At 45.2% G+C, this 17,544-nt stretch overlaps 1 protein-coding gene across 1 annotated transcript in view; it reads right to left on the bottom strand.

Moving 5' to 3' along the window:
• The window catches only part of LOC142578119 (uncharacterized), a 186,120-nt gene that overhangs the window by 23,710 nt on the left and 144,866 nt on the right, over window positions 1-17,544 (bottom strand). Inside the window, exons 8-9 of the mRNA XM_075687527.1 lie at window positions 10,598-10,742; window positions 722-991 (exon numbers count right to left, since the gene is read on the bottom strand). Coding sequence (XP_075543642.1) covers window positions 722-991; window positions 10,598-10,742 — 415 coding nt within the window. The remainder of the gene's footprint in view (window positions 1-721; window positions 992-10,597; window positions 10,743-17,544) is intronic.

Raw genomic sequence — 17,544 nt, 5'->3', positions numbered from 1 at the left:
AATTATACAATCAGTGCATTTTACCGGTGCTGACATATGGGGCAGAGACTTGGAGACTGACTAAGAAGCTTGAGAACAAGTTAGGACCGCGCAAAGAGCGATGGAACGAAGAATGCTAGGCATAACTTTAAGAGACAGAAGAAGAGCTATTTGGATCAGCGAGCAAACAGGTATAGACGATATTCTAACATAAATTAAGAGAAAAAATGGCGCTTAACAGGTCACGCAATGCGCAGATTAGATAACCGTTGGACCATTAGTGTGGCAGAATGGGTACCAAGAGAAGGGAAGCGCAGTAGAAGACGGCGGAAGACTAAGTTGTGCGACGAAATTAGGAATTTTGCGGGTGCTAGAGGGAGTCGGTTGGCGCAGGACAGGGGTAATTGGAGATCGCAAGGAGAGGCCTTCGTCCTGCAGTGGACATAAAATAGGCTGATCAGGATGCTGATGATTATGATGACAACGACGACGGCGGCGGCGACGACGACGTCGTCGCCGCCGCCGTCGTCGTGCTACTATGCGTGCTACAGACCCTGTCAACGAAATTGTCTTGCCCAATGGGAATAAATTTGGGCGCGTAGCAGCTTCGCTCAAACAAGTGTCTTTAAGAAGCATTAACAACCAAATTTCCTTCTAGGTTCCCGTGGGACACAGAGAGTGCTCAGAGTGGTCTACAGCTTCAGAAATAATGTAAGCGTCGTTTGTATGCACGAAAACTCACTGGCAACCGTATCCTTTATCCTCTCGGCCAGTGTCGGTAGTTCCTGCATGCAGCCGTTCTCCGTTAGCACGACGGCAGCCGCAGGTACCTCACCGTAGTCGGAGTGCGGAAGGCCGACTACGCAAACCTCGGCGATCTCGTCCGCGTGCTGTCGGAGTAGCAGGTCTTCTAACTCTACGGGAACGACCTGCTTATCCATGCACTTGATCATCTGTTTCAGGCGATCGAAGATGTACAGGCGGCCGTCATCGTCGTAGTATCCTGCATCACCTGCGTCAAAATCATGATGACATCCATGAGCGCTAATCAGAAGCATTCAAATTTTATTCGGATTTCTCTGCTTCTTCATCGTAATGCTTTGGTTCATTTACCGCTTGTATGCATTTTGTGCTAACACTTGCTCAACAGCTGCCTCCTTTACGCGTCACGTCAGTGGAAGTCAGTGCCTTCTAATTTTGGACAGAAACATCTGCCTCGTCCAGCCCCCGTAGAGCTGTTGTCGGATTTACGCGAGATAAACTAAGAGGGAAAAAATCTAGAGCATTCTTGCGTTAATTTTTGTGTCTTCCTGGCGTAATAGTATGTGAAGTAACTGGTACGTGGTATATTATTGGGTTCAACTTCGGGTGCCGAAAACACTTATAGTTAACGATATTAAAACTGATATTTGGCTCGTAAGCAGAGTTAATTTTTTTGCCAATCCATGCTTTAGAAAAACAGAAAGAAGACGACTAGGTACCTTAATTAGTGTCTATAGTGGCTACGGCATTGGGTTTCAAAATCGGTGCTTGCGGGTTCAATCCAGGCCGCAGAATTCTATGGGGACAAATGGGAAAAGGACTCATGTACTTATATTTAAGTGCATATTAAACAACCCTATGTGAGAAAACTCAAAAGCCGCGAGTGCCTCATGTTGGTATATTGTTGTTTTGCTACGTAAGACCCCAGAATTTGTTGATTTAAAAAACAGAGAAGGTAGCTGTGTGCTTCCGCTCTTTTGACCGGTTTAAACAAAATCGAATTATTTTCGAGCCCGAGGACTCAGAAAAATAGCTTACGCATATTTCATATTTCAAACCTCCATGTAATGTCGTTCTGTACTGTACGTCTTGCCCAATTGAGCAGCTTGTATGTATAAACGGCCTCTTTCAGCTACCTGGTGCACCATCATAACAAAAATAATGAAGTATTTAAAGGAACGGCATGCCTCACATACACGTAGAGATATAAACAGACCTGCTTTGTTCATTGAACGAGATAAGTGCGCGACAACATGCACCACTGAGCTTTGATAGGATGAAAACATGATCAGATTGTATAAAAAAATCCTTGCCGGAATAGAGTTATGAGATTTACAGGCTGCTCCAACACGGGCCGTTGATATTGTTGCAAAGCTAGGGATGGAGGGGGGTGGGGGTGTTAGGCAGACGTTATCAAACGTCGTGCGCTAATATGCTCAGGAACTGGTGGGCTTCTGCGCAACAGTTGCGACTCGTCAGCAGCGGAATCATTCGGAATAGTCATCACTTGCATCGAACACGCCCTCGAGAATTCAAAGTGCTGTTGTGCGTTACATTCGACGACAAATGTATATTCGATCATATTCTCACGATTTACATGGAGCAGGAACTCGGAAAACAGGACGGGACCCTTTAATTATAGGCAAACTGAAAACGGGCAAGAATGGACCTCGTCTTCTCTTCTACAATGCGCCAGATATTCGTCTTTCTCGACATGCCACGTATTGGATGTGACATTTGCCTCCCTCCAGAGAGAGCATCCTCCCGATGCTCACCTAGCGGTAGGAAGATGTGTCAGACGAGGTGTGTGCACTTCACGTCACTCCGAACAATAGGGCTTCATGCGCGCAATGTGCGCGACATCTGGTGGAGGCTGCCTCGCCCTGGAGGAGGCCGCACTATCAGGGATAATCTGATAGTGCAGGGCACTAAGGTGTCGCACAACCTTGTACAGACCAAAGTTCCTCCTGAATAGCTTTTCTGAAAGCCCTCGCCGACGGATGGGACTCCAAACCAACACTTCCCCGCCTGGCTGATATGTGATGTATCGGTGCCGCAGATTGTAACTTCGAGGGTCATAGTCCTGTTGTCGGGTGATTCTGGCGCAAGCGAGTTGTCTCGCTTCTTCGGCCCATTGAGCGAAAGCTTCAGCGTCCGTGTCTGGGTCACCGCGGTCATGTGGCAACATCGCATCGAGCATCGTCGTCACTTCATGGTCATGAAGCAGGCTAAATGGTGTCTCCCGCGTTCTTTCCTGTTGTGCAGTGTTATAAGCAGTGTTATAAGCAGTAGAATGCCATCCCAATTTTTGTGTTCCAGGTCTACGTAAATACTCAGCATGTCGGCAATAGTCTTGTTCAAGCGTTCTGTTAGGCCGTTCGTTTGCGGGTGATAGGCTGCGCTCTTCCGGTGAGCCGTGCAGCTGAGGCTAAGCACTGTATTTAGGAGTGTAGACGTAAAGGCGATCCCTCTGTCTGTTATCACCACTCACCTCACAACCTGCCCTCATCATCGTGCCTCAGAACCACGTTTTCAATAAAGAATTGCGCTGCTTTGACGGCGGCGCCATTTGGAAGGTCCTTGGTTTCTGCATAGCGTGTCAAGTAATCAGGGGCAACTACTGCCAGTATTGGAAGTCGGGAATTGTCCTAGAAGATCCATCCCGATTTTAGCAAGTGGGGTCGGGGGCACTTCGACTGGTTGCAGTAGCCCAGCTGGTTTCATGTGTGGTGGCTTGCGTGGTTGGCAATCGAGGCACGTGAGCGCGTAATGTTTAAAAAAAGCGGCAATCTTTGGCGTGGCCAGTAACATTTGTCTTTTACACGGGCCAGTGTTCGCGTGCAGCCAAGGTGGCCAGATGTCGGTTCATCGTGGCAGGATTGCAAGACCTCATAACGGATAGAGGTTGGGAAAGCAAGTAGGCGGCTGCTTGCGCTTGCAGAGAAGTTTTTGTAGAGAACATCCTTACGCAAACAGAATGATGGAAAACTTTTTGCAGTTGTTTTGGATGCACTTGTAATTCCGCCTTCTAAATAATGAATTCGTTTAATTAGTTCACTGTCTTCCCGCTGCTGACAAGCAATGGTGGCCGTGTCTAGAATTGCTATAAAAGTCATGTCTTCGTCATCTTCTGTGACTTCTTGTTCAATCGGTGACCTCGAAAAGCAGTCGGCGTCAGAGTGCTGTCGTCTGGACAGCACTCCACTGTCATATCGAATTCGTGCAGCCTTAGGCTCTAACGCGCTAGTCGACAGGACGGATCCTTCATGTTCGTCCATCAGCAAAGTGACTGATGATCACTTACAACACTGAAGGAATGTCCATAGAGATATGGGCGAAACTTGATAACTGCCCATGCCACCGCAAGGCATTCTTTTTCTGTGGTTGAGTAATTAGACGCAGCACGTCAGAGCGTCCTGCTTGCGTATGCAATAACTCTCTCGGCTGACTGCTGCCACTGCACGAGCACAGCGCCTGGACATACGTTGCTAGCGTCCGTAGGAGCGTCCTCGTCAAAGTGAGCCAGTACAGGAGGTGTTTGCAGGCGATGTCGGAGATCATTAAACGCTGCTCGGTTTCCTTCACCCCATACGAAGACAATGTGTTCTTATGTAAAGGGCGTTAACAGGGAAGTTATATGTGAAAAATTGGCAATATATATTCGGCGATGTATGCACACACCTAGGAAACCTCTCACTGCTTCCTTGTCCGTTGGTGCTGGAAGCTTTGTGACAGCCGTGATCTTGTCGGTGTCAGGGCGGACGCCTTCATCACTGACAACATGACCTAAGAACTGGAGTTCCTAGAAACCGAAGTGCCACATTTCTGCTTTCAGTGTTAGGCCGGCGGACCGTGTCGTTCACTGAACCGCCAGCAGCCGTCTCAGGTGTACCTCGAACGTTTCCGAAAAAAACTATGACATCGTCGAGGTATATAAGTCCACTTCAGGCCTGACAGAGCCGTATCCATGAGTCGCTGAAAAATTGCTGGAGCTGAGCATAAACCGAAAAGCAGCACCTTGAATTCGTAAAGCCCGTAAGGCGTTATGAAAGCACTCTTTTCTGTGTCTCTTTCTTCGAGCTAGATTTGCGAATAGCCACTTTTGAAGTCCATCGACGGCGAGTAGCGGGCATGCCGCAGCTTGTCGACAGAATCGTCGATACGCCGTAATGGGTATACGTCTTTCTTTGTCACCCGGTTCAGCTTACGGTAGTCGACAAAGAAGCGTAGACTGCAGTCTTTTTCTTGAGCATCACTACCGGCGATGCCCATGGGCTTTTTCGATAATTGAATAACGCAGTCGGCGAGTATTTTCTTTATGTGCTCTTGAATAGCTTCGCATTGGTTTGGTGCTACACGGTACAGGTTTTGTCGGATTGGTCTCGCTGTCTCCTCTGTGATAATGCGGTGCTTCATCAGCAGCTTCTTACCGGCCCTGGATGTCGGCGAGAAGCAATCGCGAAGCTGGTGCCTCAGGTCCACAAGCCGCTGCCTTTTAACTGGTGATAAGCTCGCGCTAACGTTAAGAACGGGCAACGGTAACGAATCGTATTGCTCTCCCTCTTGTAATTCAAAGCATCCGCCTGGATTCCGCAATCACGTCGAGGTAAGCATCTGTTGCGGCTTTTGCAATGTGTCGTGGTTCCTTGCTGAAGTTTGTCAGCTGTACTTCTGTTTGCCCACTCTTTACTTTGACGAGACTTCTGGGTATGCCAGCATCTTGAGTGCGCAACAGCGTAATTCTCTGCTCAGCAAGGCCTTCCCCATCGTACTCTACCCGCCGTGGTTGCTCAGTGGCTATGGTGTTGGGCTGCTGAGCACGAGGTCGCGGGATCGAATCCCGGCCACGGCGGCCGCATTTCGATGGGGGCGAAATGCGAAAACACCCGTGTGCTTAGATTTAGGTGCACGTTAAAGAACCCCAGGTGGTCCAACTTTCCGGAGTCCTCCACTACGGCGTGCCTCATAATCAGAAAGTGGTTTTGGCACGTAAAACCCCAAATATTATCGTACTCTGTGTCGCACCTGAAGGCAACAAGATGGCAAGATAATGGTGGTACGGCCACGTCGTCTATGATACGCAAGGACTTGCGTTGCAGTTCTGCGCTTTCGTCTCCAAGAAAGGTTTACTGAACCTTCTGGTGTACCGATGACGGCGCCATACTCGCGTAAAAAGTCAATACCTAAGATTACATCTTTGCAACAGTCGGGAAGAATGACAAAATTTGCGACGAATGATGAATCCCCTATGTTGACCCTTGCAGTCCACTTGCCAGTCGGTGTCAGTAGCCGGTGTCCAGCACCTCTAATGGGCGGTCCTGACCATTCCATTTTCACTTTGCGAAGTCTGTCCTCCAGTTTTTCATATACGATCAAAAAATCCGCGCCAGGATCTAGCAGCGTTGTCACGTCATGGCCGTCCATTGATACAATAACATCGGCGCTAACAATCCCGTCTCTCGTCGTATCATCTGGCTGCATCGGCTGCTCCTTCCACGGAAATGGGGGATTTTTGGCCTTCGACACATGTGGCTGTGTTGCTTTGCCCGTATGAAGTCTTGGCCTTCAGTTCCCCGGCATGGACTGGGAGATCGCCCTCAGGACACGTCGGCGGAACTGCGTCTTGCAGCTGGAAAACGATGTTCCAAAGAAGGGGAGCGCGACCGGTAACCGGGAGAGTCGGCTCGCCAGCTCGTCGAATTCGCGTCAATGTTCGCTGCGCTTCCATCGAGAGCACGACGAGAAGCAGTGTATGGAAATGCCTGGTTCCCTGAAACACGATAAGGACAATGACGGCAGATGTGGCCCGCTTCCCCACACTGGAAGCACAAGGGCCTCAGACAGCTATGCGCCAAATGTCGCTTCTGCGAAGCGATGGTCACGTCGGTTGTTTCCTACGGTACCAAGACGATGCCGGTGCTCAAAGCTAGTGATACTGCGGCATCGGCATTGAAGGTAGTGGTCAACGGTCGAGATCTCTGTAACTGGGCTGCATCACTAACAGTGAATTCAGGAATCGCATACGATCTGAATAGCGAATAACATTCAACGAGGCTAGCATGTTTGTACTTTATTTCACGTGCTCGCACATTGAAGAAGATTGGCAGACCAGCCATGGAATCAAATTGGTCTTTACTTGCACGGTTGATCTCATTCATTCTTAATGTATGTACGCAATACATATTTTTCTCTTAGCACTGTTGCTCATATTAGCGTCCAATCATTGCCACGATTCCTTCCCTCGGAAAACCCGTTGGTATACTTGCCGTCGGTGCCATCTACAGCGTACTAGAATTATTGGCTTCAGCCACAGGCCGTCAGTAAAAGCTGCCGTGCACGCTCTGATGAACACGGCACCACCATATGGTGGTGCCTCGTTTCTTACTGCAAACACGCTTATTCAGGTCGAAAGTTATAACTTTTTCAAGTAGTGCATTTAGAGTATTTGATCATGTTTATATTTATATATGTCGTAAATATATCTACGTACCATTTCATTTACCGAGAAATATAGTCATCCACTACTCTTTTTCTTTATCGCTCATCTTGTTCACTCCTTCGTCGCGTCCCGTCTGAAGTCGCGGTTATTTTCCCCTTTGAAGATGTCGGACCAACTGGCCCAAAGTTCCCCCCTCTTGAGCCATTATTCAACGTGCTTTATTTCGGTATAATATTGTTTTCTGCGATTATTGTCCGTGCTCTTTATTATTACACTGTCGTTATATGTACAGAATCGTGCGGGAAACAAAAACAATGCCGTGTTCGCCTAGCGGGGGTCACAATGGTCTTGAGCTCGAGTGGTGTGTGCAGCGTGGAGCGTGCTATTGTTACGTTACGATTGCGACGACCAGCCTTGCTGCCGGAGGCGAGAGCGGTAGGTGTATATACTGCACGGCTAACGCGGCTACTTTGGCTACCGCGGCTGTCACCACAATCGCTTCTGCGACTGTGAGTTCAGTGATGCCGTAGGGAATCCCATCGTGACGTCGTATAAACGTCAGCCGACCCTTCGGAACCGACATCGCCCTCTACGCGTCAACGGGCTCCACACAAAGGAACGCATGGCGAGAGACTTTATATTAAAGCGAAGCTTTCTTTGTCACTGCCTTCGACTTTCCCACTGCTGCTACTGCTACTGCTGCGCCTACTGCTGTGCCTGCTGCTGTCAGGCACACCGCTTTGAAGGGGGGAGGGGGTGGTTCAGAGCGTGTGTATACATGACAGGGAAGAGTTAGGTAGGAAATACGACGGTAGAAACTCATTTTGACCCCACCGCATCGAATATATTAATAATAATAATAATAATAATAATAATAATAATAATAATAATAATAATAATAATAATAATAATAATAATAATAATAATAATAATAATAATAAGTTTATTTTCCAGGATCAACTGGAGGCTTTTCTGGCAAAAAGCTGCCGAAGCAGCTTGACTGTGTCCAGAGAACCCCTACAAGAAGTAGCACACGAGTGGTAACTCTTTGACACACATACAACAGTCACATTCAATAAATAGAAACATCAACCATTTATGCATACAGAGTCTAACAATCTTCGCACAAAATTTTAACAATAAAATGGAAAATTGAAACGCTGAAATGGTCATACATATGTTAAGAAATTATAGTAGTAATAAACAAACAAACATGCACCGTCTACAAGCGAAGACAAAATTGCATTTCAACAAAATATTTCCGCAGCTGAGCTTTGGTATATCCTATTGTATATTTGTACGTGTAATTAAAATGGGGCAGGTTATAAGTCAACATTTGTAATTTATAATTAGTTAAGAAATGTGGTATATTCCATCTATAAATAGCTCTTGTGTGTATGTTAGCACAACGCATGTACAAAGATGCCAGAGTAGCATAAAAATCGGCAATGTATGCCGTCAAAAAATACATTTTTTGTAACAACTTAAAGTTATACAAATGACTCGCGGACAATATTATGTGCTTCAAAGGCACACTTGGAGGAAGTTGTATTATCAAAATTGGCGATTATTCGAACAATTTTGTTTTGCAATACGAGAACCTTATTTGTGTTTGTTTTGGTTATTGAGGCCCACACTAAACTGCTGTTAAGGTGAGAAAAAAAGTGCCTAATGAACTTGTAATTTACATTTCAAAGGTATAGTTCCACGATCTCGCGACAGAATCCCGCAGACGGAAGAGAGTGTCTTGCAGATAAGGTCAGTGTAGACATCCCAGTTTAGATAACACGAAAAATATACCCCAAACATCTTGAGCACTTCGACTATTTCTATTTGGTGATCTTCAAAGTGAGGCATGCAGTGCGGTATTATCGTCTTTTTTCTTGTGCGAGATATTGTAGCCTTGGACTTTGTAGGATTTATTTTGAACTTCTTTATCCTTGACCACCTATACAATTTAATTAGTAGGCCATTACATTTCACCATTAAATCGTTAAGGTAAGGGCCTGAAATAAGTAGTGTGCTATCATCTGCGTATATCAGAAAATCAATATAGGTATCTATAATTACAATATCATTTTTGTACGTATTGAAGAAAAGGGGTCCCACTAGGCTCTCTTGTCGGACACCACAACTGATCGGCAAAAGGGATGAAAGTTTATTATCTAAAGACACCGACTGGCTTCTGTTTTGGAGATATCCTTCACGCAACGTGAGCGGTTTACCATGGATTCCGTAATTTCCTTCATTGTTAATAACGCTGTTTCTGTGGATTTACCCGTTCTTAAACCAAATTGTGACTCAGATAGTACCTTATGTTTGTCAAAAGCTTACTTATTTTTGAAGAAATGACTTTTTCTAGACATTTGGAGAACACAGGGAATACTGAGATTGGCCTATAGTTTGCTGGTACATTTTTGCAGCCCCCTTTAAAAATGACAGATACTTTTGCAGCTCTCATTGCGTTGGGAAAAACCCCGCACTCAAGTGTAAGATTGTAGATGTCTGAAATCAAAGGACACACTATGGGTAACACATATTTCAATGGTTTCCTCAGCATGCTGATGGTATCTAAGGCTTTGCTGTTACTAATTCTCATGTACACGTTATACAGCTAATTTGCGTCAGTAGGCTCGAAAAATATAGTCTCACTAAGCTGATTTGGACATGTGAAGATTGTAGTGTCCCTAAGGTCTTGAGATGAAGAAATGTTACCTAGAAAATGTTTGTTAAAATATTCTGCAAGTGCCTCCCTTTCATTTCGTTGCCATTTACTTGCATAGATTTTGTGACAGAGTTATTCGCCCGGCGACCTAGGACATCGTTTAAAGCTTTCCAGGCAATATCTGGTGTCCTTGAACTGACGCTAGAAAAGACCTCCTGATAATATGATGTTTTCGCTTTCCGTAGTTAAATGTTTAATTGGTTTCTTAACTTTTTAAAGCGAAGCACTGTATTCTCTGCGCGTATTCGAAGTAACGTTTGATAGAGACGATTTTTATCCTTTATCATTTCGAAAAGCTCTATTGTTACCCATGGTTTTATTTTTATCGTATTTTTTTTTCGTGTACGTTTCGAGTGGAAAGTGCTTCGAATAGAAAAGAAGGAAATTGTGAAAAAAAAAGGTCGTACGCATCACTGACATCACTGACAAACAGTGGTTCCCGGCGAACTTGTTCGAACTTACATCACATACATTTCACGAACAACGAGCTAAAACATCTGCAAATCGTTACGCAGCACGCGACAGCAACACTTTCAAGCAGCGCTGCGCCGGTCGTACAAGCCAGAAAGGAGGAAACGTTCACCGCACGTCATTTACTCCTTGCCCGATGAAAAGGTCTATACGCAATCATATTCTTTAGCCAACGTTTCAAGGGGCGAAAAGTCCAGAGGTATTGGTAACAGTGTGCATACCTGACAAACACCAGCCTTCTTCGTCGAAAAGCTCGGCAGTTTCTTTTGGTCGCTTGTAATAACCCCTCACCATAGAAAATGTGCGGAAGCAGATCTCGCCTGTCTGGTGCGCACTCAGTCTCTGACGTGTGCTCACATCCACAACCTGGGAATGAAAAAAAACATTTCGTTGCTTTTCAATACGTGGAAGGGAAGTGAATAGCATACATTCATTTTCACTTTATCTCCTCAGAGACTCCGTGCACATAAGGGGCAGGATTAGAGCAATTGTTTAACAAAATGATAATAGATAGCGTGCAAAGTACACTAATACTTCTTCGGCGACTGCGCATGAACGAATGATGGCAGCGATATTGTAGGTAAAGGTTTTCCTCTCTACAACTAAGCGGAAAAAAGGAGACGGAAATGTGAAAGTACGCTACATTACGCGAGCGACAGTTAACGGCTTAACGTAATAGCCAGGTGATATCCGTACCGGTGAGGAAATGTAATGCGCGTGGGCGAGAGGCACTGTAGGATAGTTCGCGAAACAATTACAGCAGAACTAATCATTATCACTCCTCGATGGCTATATGCATTACCATAGATAAAGTAGCCAGACAATATTCTTGAAGTCGCGTTTCTTTAGCATGTGTAGCTGAAGATCTGAGATTTCCGTTGCTTCCGCTATTTGCCACAGACTCCGGCATCGTCCCACTTTGGTAGAGCCCTCACTTGCCAAGGTCAGGCCGCCCATGAGCATGGCGGCATGACGATTACTGTGTGGCGCCGACGCAGGGATGATGGAATGATGAAGAACGAATGATATCGATGCACCGAGGACGGCGTATAACGACAACGGCGACACAACAACGACATGTCGGTTCTTAAATTATGATGATGGCATAATGACAACATGACAACGACGACATGAGGAGAATGAGATGACCATGGCGTGACGACGACTGTATGACAACAGGTGTATGATAGCGTGTGTGTGACGACGAAGCTCACATTGCAGGTCGGCCTGCTCGTTATAGAATTTGTCGAGGAATCAAATACATGTATACTACCTGCATTGCCATCGCCAAATATGCTGCAAACGAATTCGAATGCTACACACTGTCGAGACAAGTAAAATATGCACTTTTTGATGAAAGAATATACTCGTATGTTTCAAAAATTGTAACCCAAATACTTGATATCAATGCTTCCATGTTTTTTGTCTATTTAATTACTAAAAAAAATATCACACGAATTTTAGAGCTAGATCAGTTCAAATGTAGCAAAGTAGTGCATGCCGCTGACATGAAAAAATGCAAAGGCCTGGAAATGAACAAGTTGAGGACAAGTATTGTAGTGAAATTTTGTCTTTCGAGAACCATGTTTACATTTTTGTACGAATGCAAGGGCCAGGGAAAAATCGCAATGAAGCTGTTCTTTGTTCCAATGTATTGCGCAGGAGCAGCTGTCATTGGTCGTGTGTTGTAATTGCACCGAAATTATAGTCGCAACAAATAGCGCATCTAAAATGCAGGAATTCTGACAAATATACGAGGGCGAGCCTAATTAAATTGAGCCGAGCGAATATATGACAAGTACTGTACTTCATTTAAAAGTAGTCTCCATGACCACTTAGACATTTTACCTACTGACTAACGAGTCACGTGTTTGACATCTCATACAAATCCTTCGGTTGCTGCTTCAAAAAGTCTGTAACTGACTCTTTCCCGCCATAGTCCCACACGAACCTGGAACCCGGGGCGGCGCCGAATGATCGCTTATAAGCTGCGTATCCCGTGCTGATAGTGCCGGCATGTGGTCTTGGTACTCCTGGTTGCCAGCAGCAGGCAGGAATGAATCTCAACTTTGACGATGGCGGGCAATTCACGGAACGATTAGTTGCTGGCATGCTGACTGCTTGCTGAGTAGCACATGATGCGGTAGACAAAGGAAAAGCCAGTAGAAGAAGGTGCACCTGGAACACAAGCATTGGTGAACGCTCCATGTCTAAAACGCTGTCGAGCCCCAGCGGGGCGGTGCCGAATGATGGCTTATAAGTTGCGTATCCCGTGCTGATAGTGGCGGCATGTCGTCTTGATACTCCTGGTTGCCAGCAGCAGGCAGGAATGAATGTGAACTTTGGCGATGGCAGGCATTTCACGGAACGATTAGATGCTGGCATACTGACTGCTTGCTGATAGCACATGGTGCGGCAGACAAAGGAAAGATCAGCAGAAGAAGGTGCACCTGAAACACAAGCATTTGTGAAAGCTCCATGTCTAAAACGGTGTCGTGCCCCAGCGGGGCGGCGCCGAATGATGGCTTATAAGCTGCGTATCCCGTGCTGATAGTGGCTGCATTTCGTCTTGATACTCCTCGTTACTAGCAGGAGGCAGGAATGAATCCCAACTTTCACGATCGCGGGCAATTCACGGAACGATTAGTTGCTGGCATGCTGACTGCTTGCTGAGTAGCACGTGATGCGGTAGACAAGGGAAAAGCCAGCAGAAGAAGGTGCACCTGGAACAGAAGAATTGGTGAACCCTCCATGTATAAAACGGTGTCGTGCCCCCCGCGAAACCGTTTTCAATGATGACAGCCGAACAGAAAAAGTATGTGGCCCTAATGAATGAACACCTGAATACTTCCCCCTGCTGCAGTGCATAATTTGAGCGAGAGTTCGAGACACTTGCATCTTAAAGAAACATCCACGCTCAATAAACAGTGCAGGATGTTATAGTAACCTCCTGCACCATTCATTGACGCAATTTTTATTGACAGTAAGTTGGGCCTAGGATATGAAACTTTGTGGTACATACACGTATGCAGTTTGTCTCTTCAATAAAATGGCTTATTCTTCATTGCTTTTTGGAACATGTCTACCTGGGCATGGCTGGCATGACATCAACCCAGCAATGTCATGATGGTATATCATCAAGCGGTAGATTAGGGACAACGTGATGCTCACCTGTCTCGCAAAGGCATCATCGTCTATTTATCTTTGCGATAAGCCGAACACACTTACTGAACAGCATCGTCCTATTTATGCCTGTGGGCTGCAGTTGCGCTATACAAATACGATGTTGCAACAGATTCTTGAAACCAGCTCCTTTTATTCCAATATGTCAGGAAGGGACTTCTCAATATTACAGTGCAGAGCATGAACACTTTGTCAGAAGCTGGCTTCTGATTATTTATGATTTATGTGGAAGAGGTTCGTTACCTCTCGAGGGCTGATCTGCATAACACTCGTGCTTCTTCATTAGTCTATTAGGGTCCTGGCAAAAACAAGTTATGTGCTTCAGATAAAGGGGCCCTGCATAGCCTAAATATGCAGCATCAATAGGTATCTAAATTGCATTTTTTCTTGACATTCGGTCCAGTTATCTTAAACTGAAGCGTTAGTGTATCCGAAACATGCCCACAGAACTGCAATTGTTCAAGCTCAGTACAAATACTAAATGTGTGATTTGGGAGTTGTAACGGTTTCCTAAAGTTAGATGGAAGCAGGACTGTATACAAAAATGGCTATAAGGTCAACTATTCTGCGCATAACTTTTTAAATAAGGCACTACATATAATTCAAAACACAGCAAAATATTTTTATTCAATTACGAAGAACAGCCACCATTATCTGCCAACATTATCGTATGTCGCTGGTGTGCCACTTCAACGCAATGTGGGAACCACCGCGACTCAGAAGGATGCATTGGAATCATGCGACTGCGCTCACTGGCATTTGAACTGTTTGAGGAATGATGACAACTTCTAGCCATATGCTCATCCATTTATTCAAAAGCTTTGACTTTATGGATGGTAAGGCAGCAAGCACAGAGGCATTTAAAGCATTGAGTTTACGGTGCTTAAGAGTGACTAAACACAATTTGTCACGCATTCCTTTCCCCTAGTGTCATTGACTAGGGAGTCAGGACAGTAGAGCAGCAATGAATTGTTTTGCCTGCTTACAAATGGCCGGATTTTGGACTCTAGGACAGTGGCATAATCAGACAATAAAAGGTGAACTTTATCAGCTGTGACTCCAAGGCTGATCGAACAGCTTTCCAGTAGTGTGGGCCCTATATCATAGGGTGTCATGTCACGACCACAAAGTGCATGAAGACTACTAGTAGAAGCTGCACTTGCAGTAGAAGGCAGTGGACCTGCAGGAAAAACACCTATTACAGCTACGTTGGTACTTAGCCTCAGTTTAATAGAAACTAAGCATCCACTACTGTGGAGCCAAAGGTGTTCGAAGTCCTTTGCTGTATCAACCTTCTGACCAGATACTTTTCCATTCACATGAGTGGAACAGCGAACATGAGTAAAAAGATGTTTCAAGATGTTTCTTTTCTTTTAAAATAGGACTTAGGAGTTACTGCATTCAAAGCTGACATGACATAACGTGTTGATAAGGTTAATTATTCACGATTTCTTTTTCTCTAAGTCAATAGAAAATAGCTGATATGAAATCAGGCAAAAGGCACTCATGTGCTTTTATAATACAGCATATAATTCCTAATTAATGTTAAAAACGCATCTTGTCCTCCATAATATATTACCATTGCCTTTGAGAACTTAAGCTGCATCTTAACGACAAAAGGCACGCATAAAAATGTGTGCTGTACTGGTATTGTATCTCGCTTTGCTAATACACGATTTCAAACAAAGTGCATGTCAACAACGTCTAGATCAGCAAGTCTAGCTGACGGCAGCGAATTATTTTCCACAGATGGAGCAAGGTAAAATTGCTTAAATAACGTACAAGAACAGGGGGCATATGTTCTCCGTAAGGGAAGGCATTAAACTTTATACCAAGTAGATCTATATCTTTTTTGCAGTATAGGAGGAGAGATTAAGAAGCAAGAATAGCGTCTAGAAGACTAGTTTCCTTACTATCTACTACGTATTGTTGGACGTAGGAGATGACGCTTTGAAAATGGCTTCCCTTACTTCGCAGATGGCTTACGAAGAGTACGCACAAGCGTTCAAGATTTGCTTCTGAGATGTGCCTTCAGTTACTTATAACAAAGCGTGCTGCAAGTTACCCAGGCAAATTTGCCTGAACACAATTTGTGCAGACATGTGCGTCAAAAGCACTTCATTTCACTGGAAAAAAGTTTAATGTGCGACCGACAATGCAATCCAAACTTTGCTGCCGAGCACAGCAGCTCAGTGCTCAAGCCATTAATTAGGCAACGATGGCCCGTATACGTCCCTTGCCTGCCAAAGCCATTTAGCTCTTTGAAACATTTCGCACACACATGCGGTGGCACTTTCTTGTCTTCTTTCCTTCGTTGCTCTTACCGACTGCAGCCCAGATAACCAGTTATGCGCCATACATGTCCATAGAACATCATATTTTAGGCATTGCACACATTTTATAGATTTCTATATTTCACCAAATAACATTATATATGTGTGTCATGGGTAAGCTAATTCCTCTCCAGATCGCATTCCTATAATGTTGAAAGGATATCGCAGCTGGACATACTAAGCGAGCTCTGATCGATTTCATTTTCGGAATGCAGGAGGTTCATACACCATCTAGTCGGTCTTTCCTGTTCACATTATAATGAGCTGCATACCTGCAAGTGCCACTGCAGATGTACTATCGAATACAAATAAAATGCGAACAGCAGAGGGTGTGGCCGAAACATAAGTTAAAGCACAATGTGCTGCGTTGGCCAGCCACCATTGTACTCCTGCATTTGCATGTGGTTTCGATGTGCAGTTGACGGCTGCTTGTCCTATTGCCATTAAGTCACCTGTATTTTGTTTGAAGCTTGTATTCTCACTCCGATACGGCAGTGCCATTTCTACCTGCGATCACTGTTAAGGTGGAATCTGATTTCAGAATCCGATTTTGCTGCTGTTGCACCTGGTCGTGGTCGCCATGTTACATTTCTTGGACATGGCGGCCCGGTCAATTGCATTGGGCAACAGACTCTTAAGGTAAGGCACTGCTCCTGCAGTCCGCATAGCGACATAGACCTCAATTTACACGCACCGTAATTGGTGCTCCCCGTTCGTCCTTTGAATATGCTGCCGTGGGCAGCGATTTCACGTGAACCTAGACCAGCACAGCTGCTTACATGGTTATAAATGTATGAAGTTGACAGCCACATGGGAAGAAAGGCCCGCAAAAGTGACTGCCGGAGGTGATGCCCCCGAAACCGACTTGTCCATATTGAGACAAAGTGGTGCACCAAGTGTGAGCCACACATTAGCGGCCGCCGAAAGAACAAAAAACAAGCAGATTGAAAAGGAGCTAAAATAAAATGCCAGGTAGTCCATTTCTCTTTGTTGGCTACAGCAGCTGATACTTACGTCAGCCGATTGCTTCGCAATGTAAGTTGCTTATCTTCAACGTTGACTGTCAGTACGAAAAGGTGGCATACACTGTCAAATATGTTTGCGCTGCTGGTTGTCGCTTGTTACCGGACCACCATGTGCGACAACGAAGTTGAGCTTTTTACAAGCTCGCGTTAATAGTTTCAGCGTATCTCGACTTGCGATGTTTCTTTCTGCTCTTGTACGAGAATGTGCACTGCTTGTCTTCCACCAATAAAGTCGCACGTCCTGTTCACTCACTTGTGGCTTGCTTGTATGGGCGTCAGTAGAGGTTCTTTCGTATCCTGGCAATGAGAACGCATCATCTGCACTGCAGCTAAGGCACCCAGGCATGCCGCAAAGTCAGCTGGGCGGGCAGGGTGTTTACCAGAGTGCAATGCCGGTAAAAAGCGGTCGTATTATATTTTGCTTATAAAATATTTTTCATTCTCCTTCCTGTTTTACCTGTGCCATATGTCCCACTTCTACTAATTTCCAAGCACTTCTGCTGCTTATTTGCGTTCATATGTGGAAGGTGCAGTTTCCCTTCTTTAAAGCGGTTTCTTAATTCTATGCTAAATGCCCCACCACCGAGCTGGAACAGGCAACAGTGCGACATTTGCTCTCCCACCATC

The sequence above is a fragment of the Dermacentor variabilis genome, chromosome 4, assembly GCF_050947875.1.
Source record: "Dermacentor variabilis isolate Ectoservices chromosome 4, ASM5094787v1, whole genome shotgun sequence".
NCBI classification, from domain to species: domain Eukaryota; kingdom Metazoa; phylum Arthropoda; class Arachnida; order Ixodida; family Ixodidae; genus Dermacentor; species Dermacentor variabilis.
Note: the sequence above shows the minus strand (reverse complement) of the source record. Positions and strands in the feature narration are given on the sequence as shown.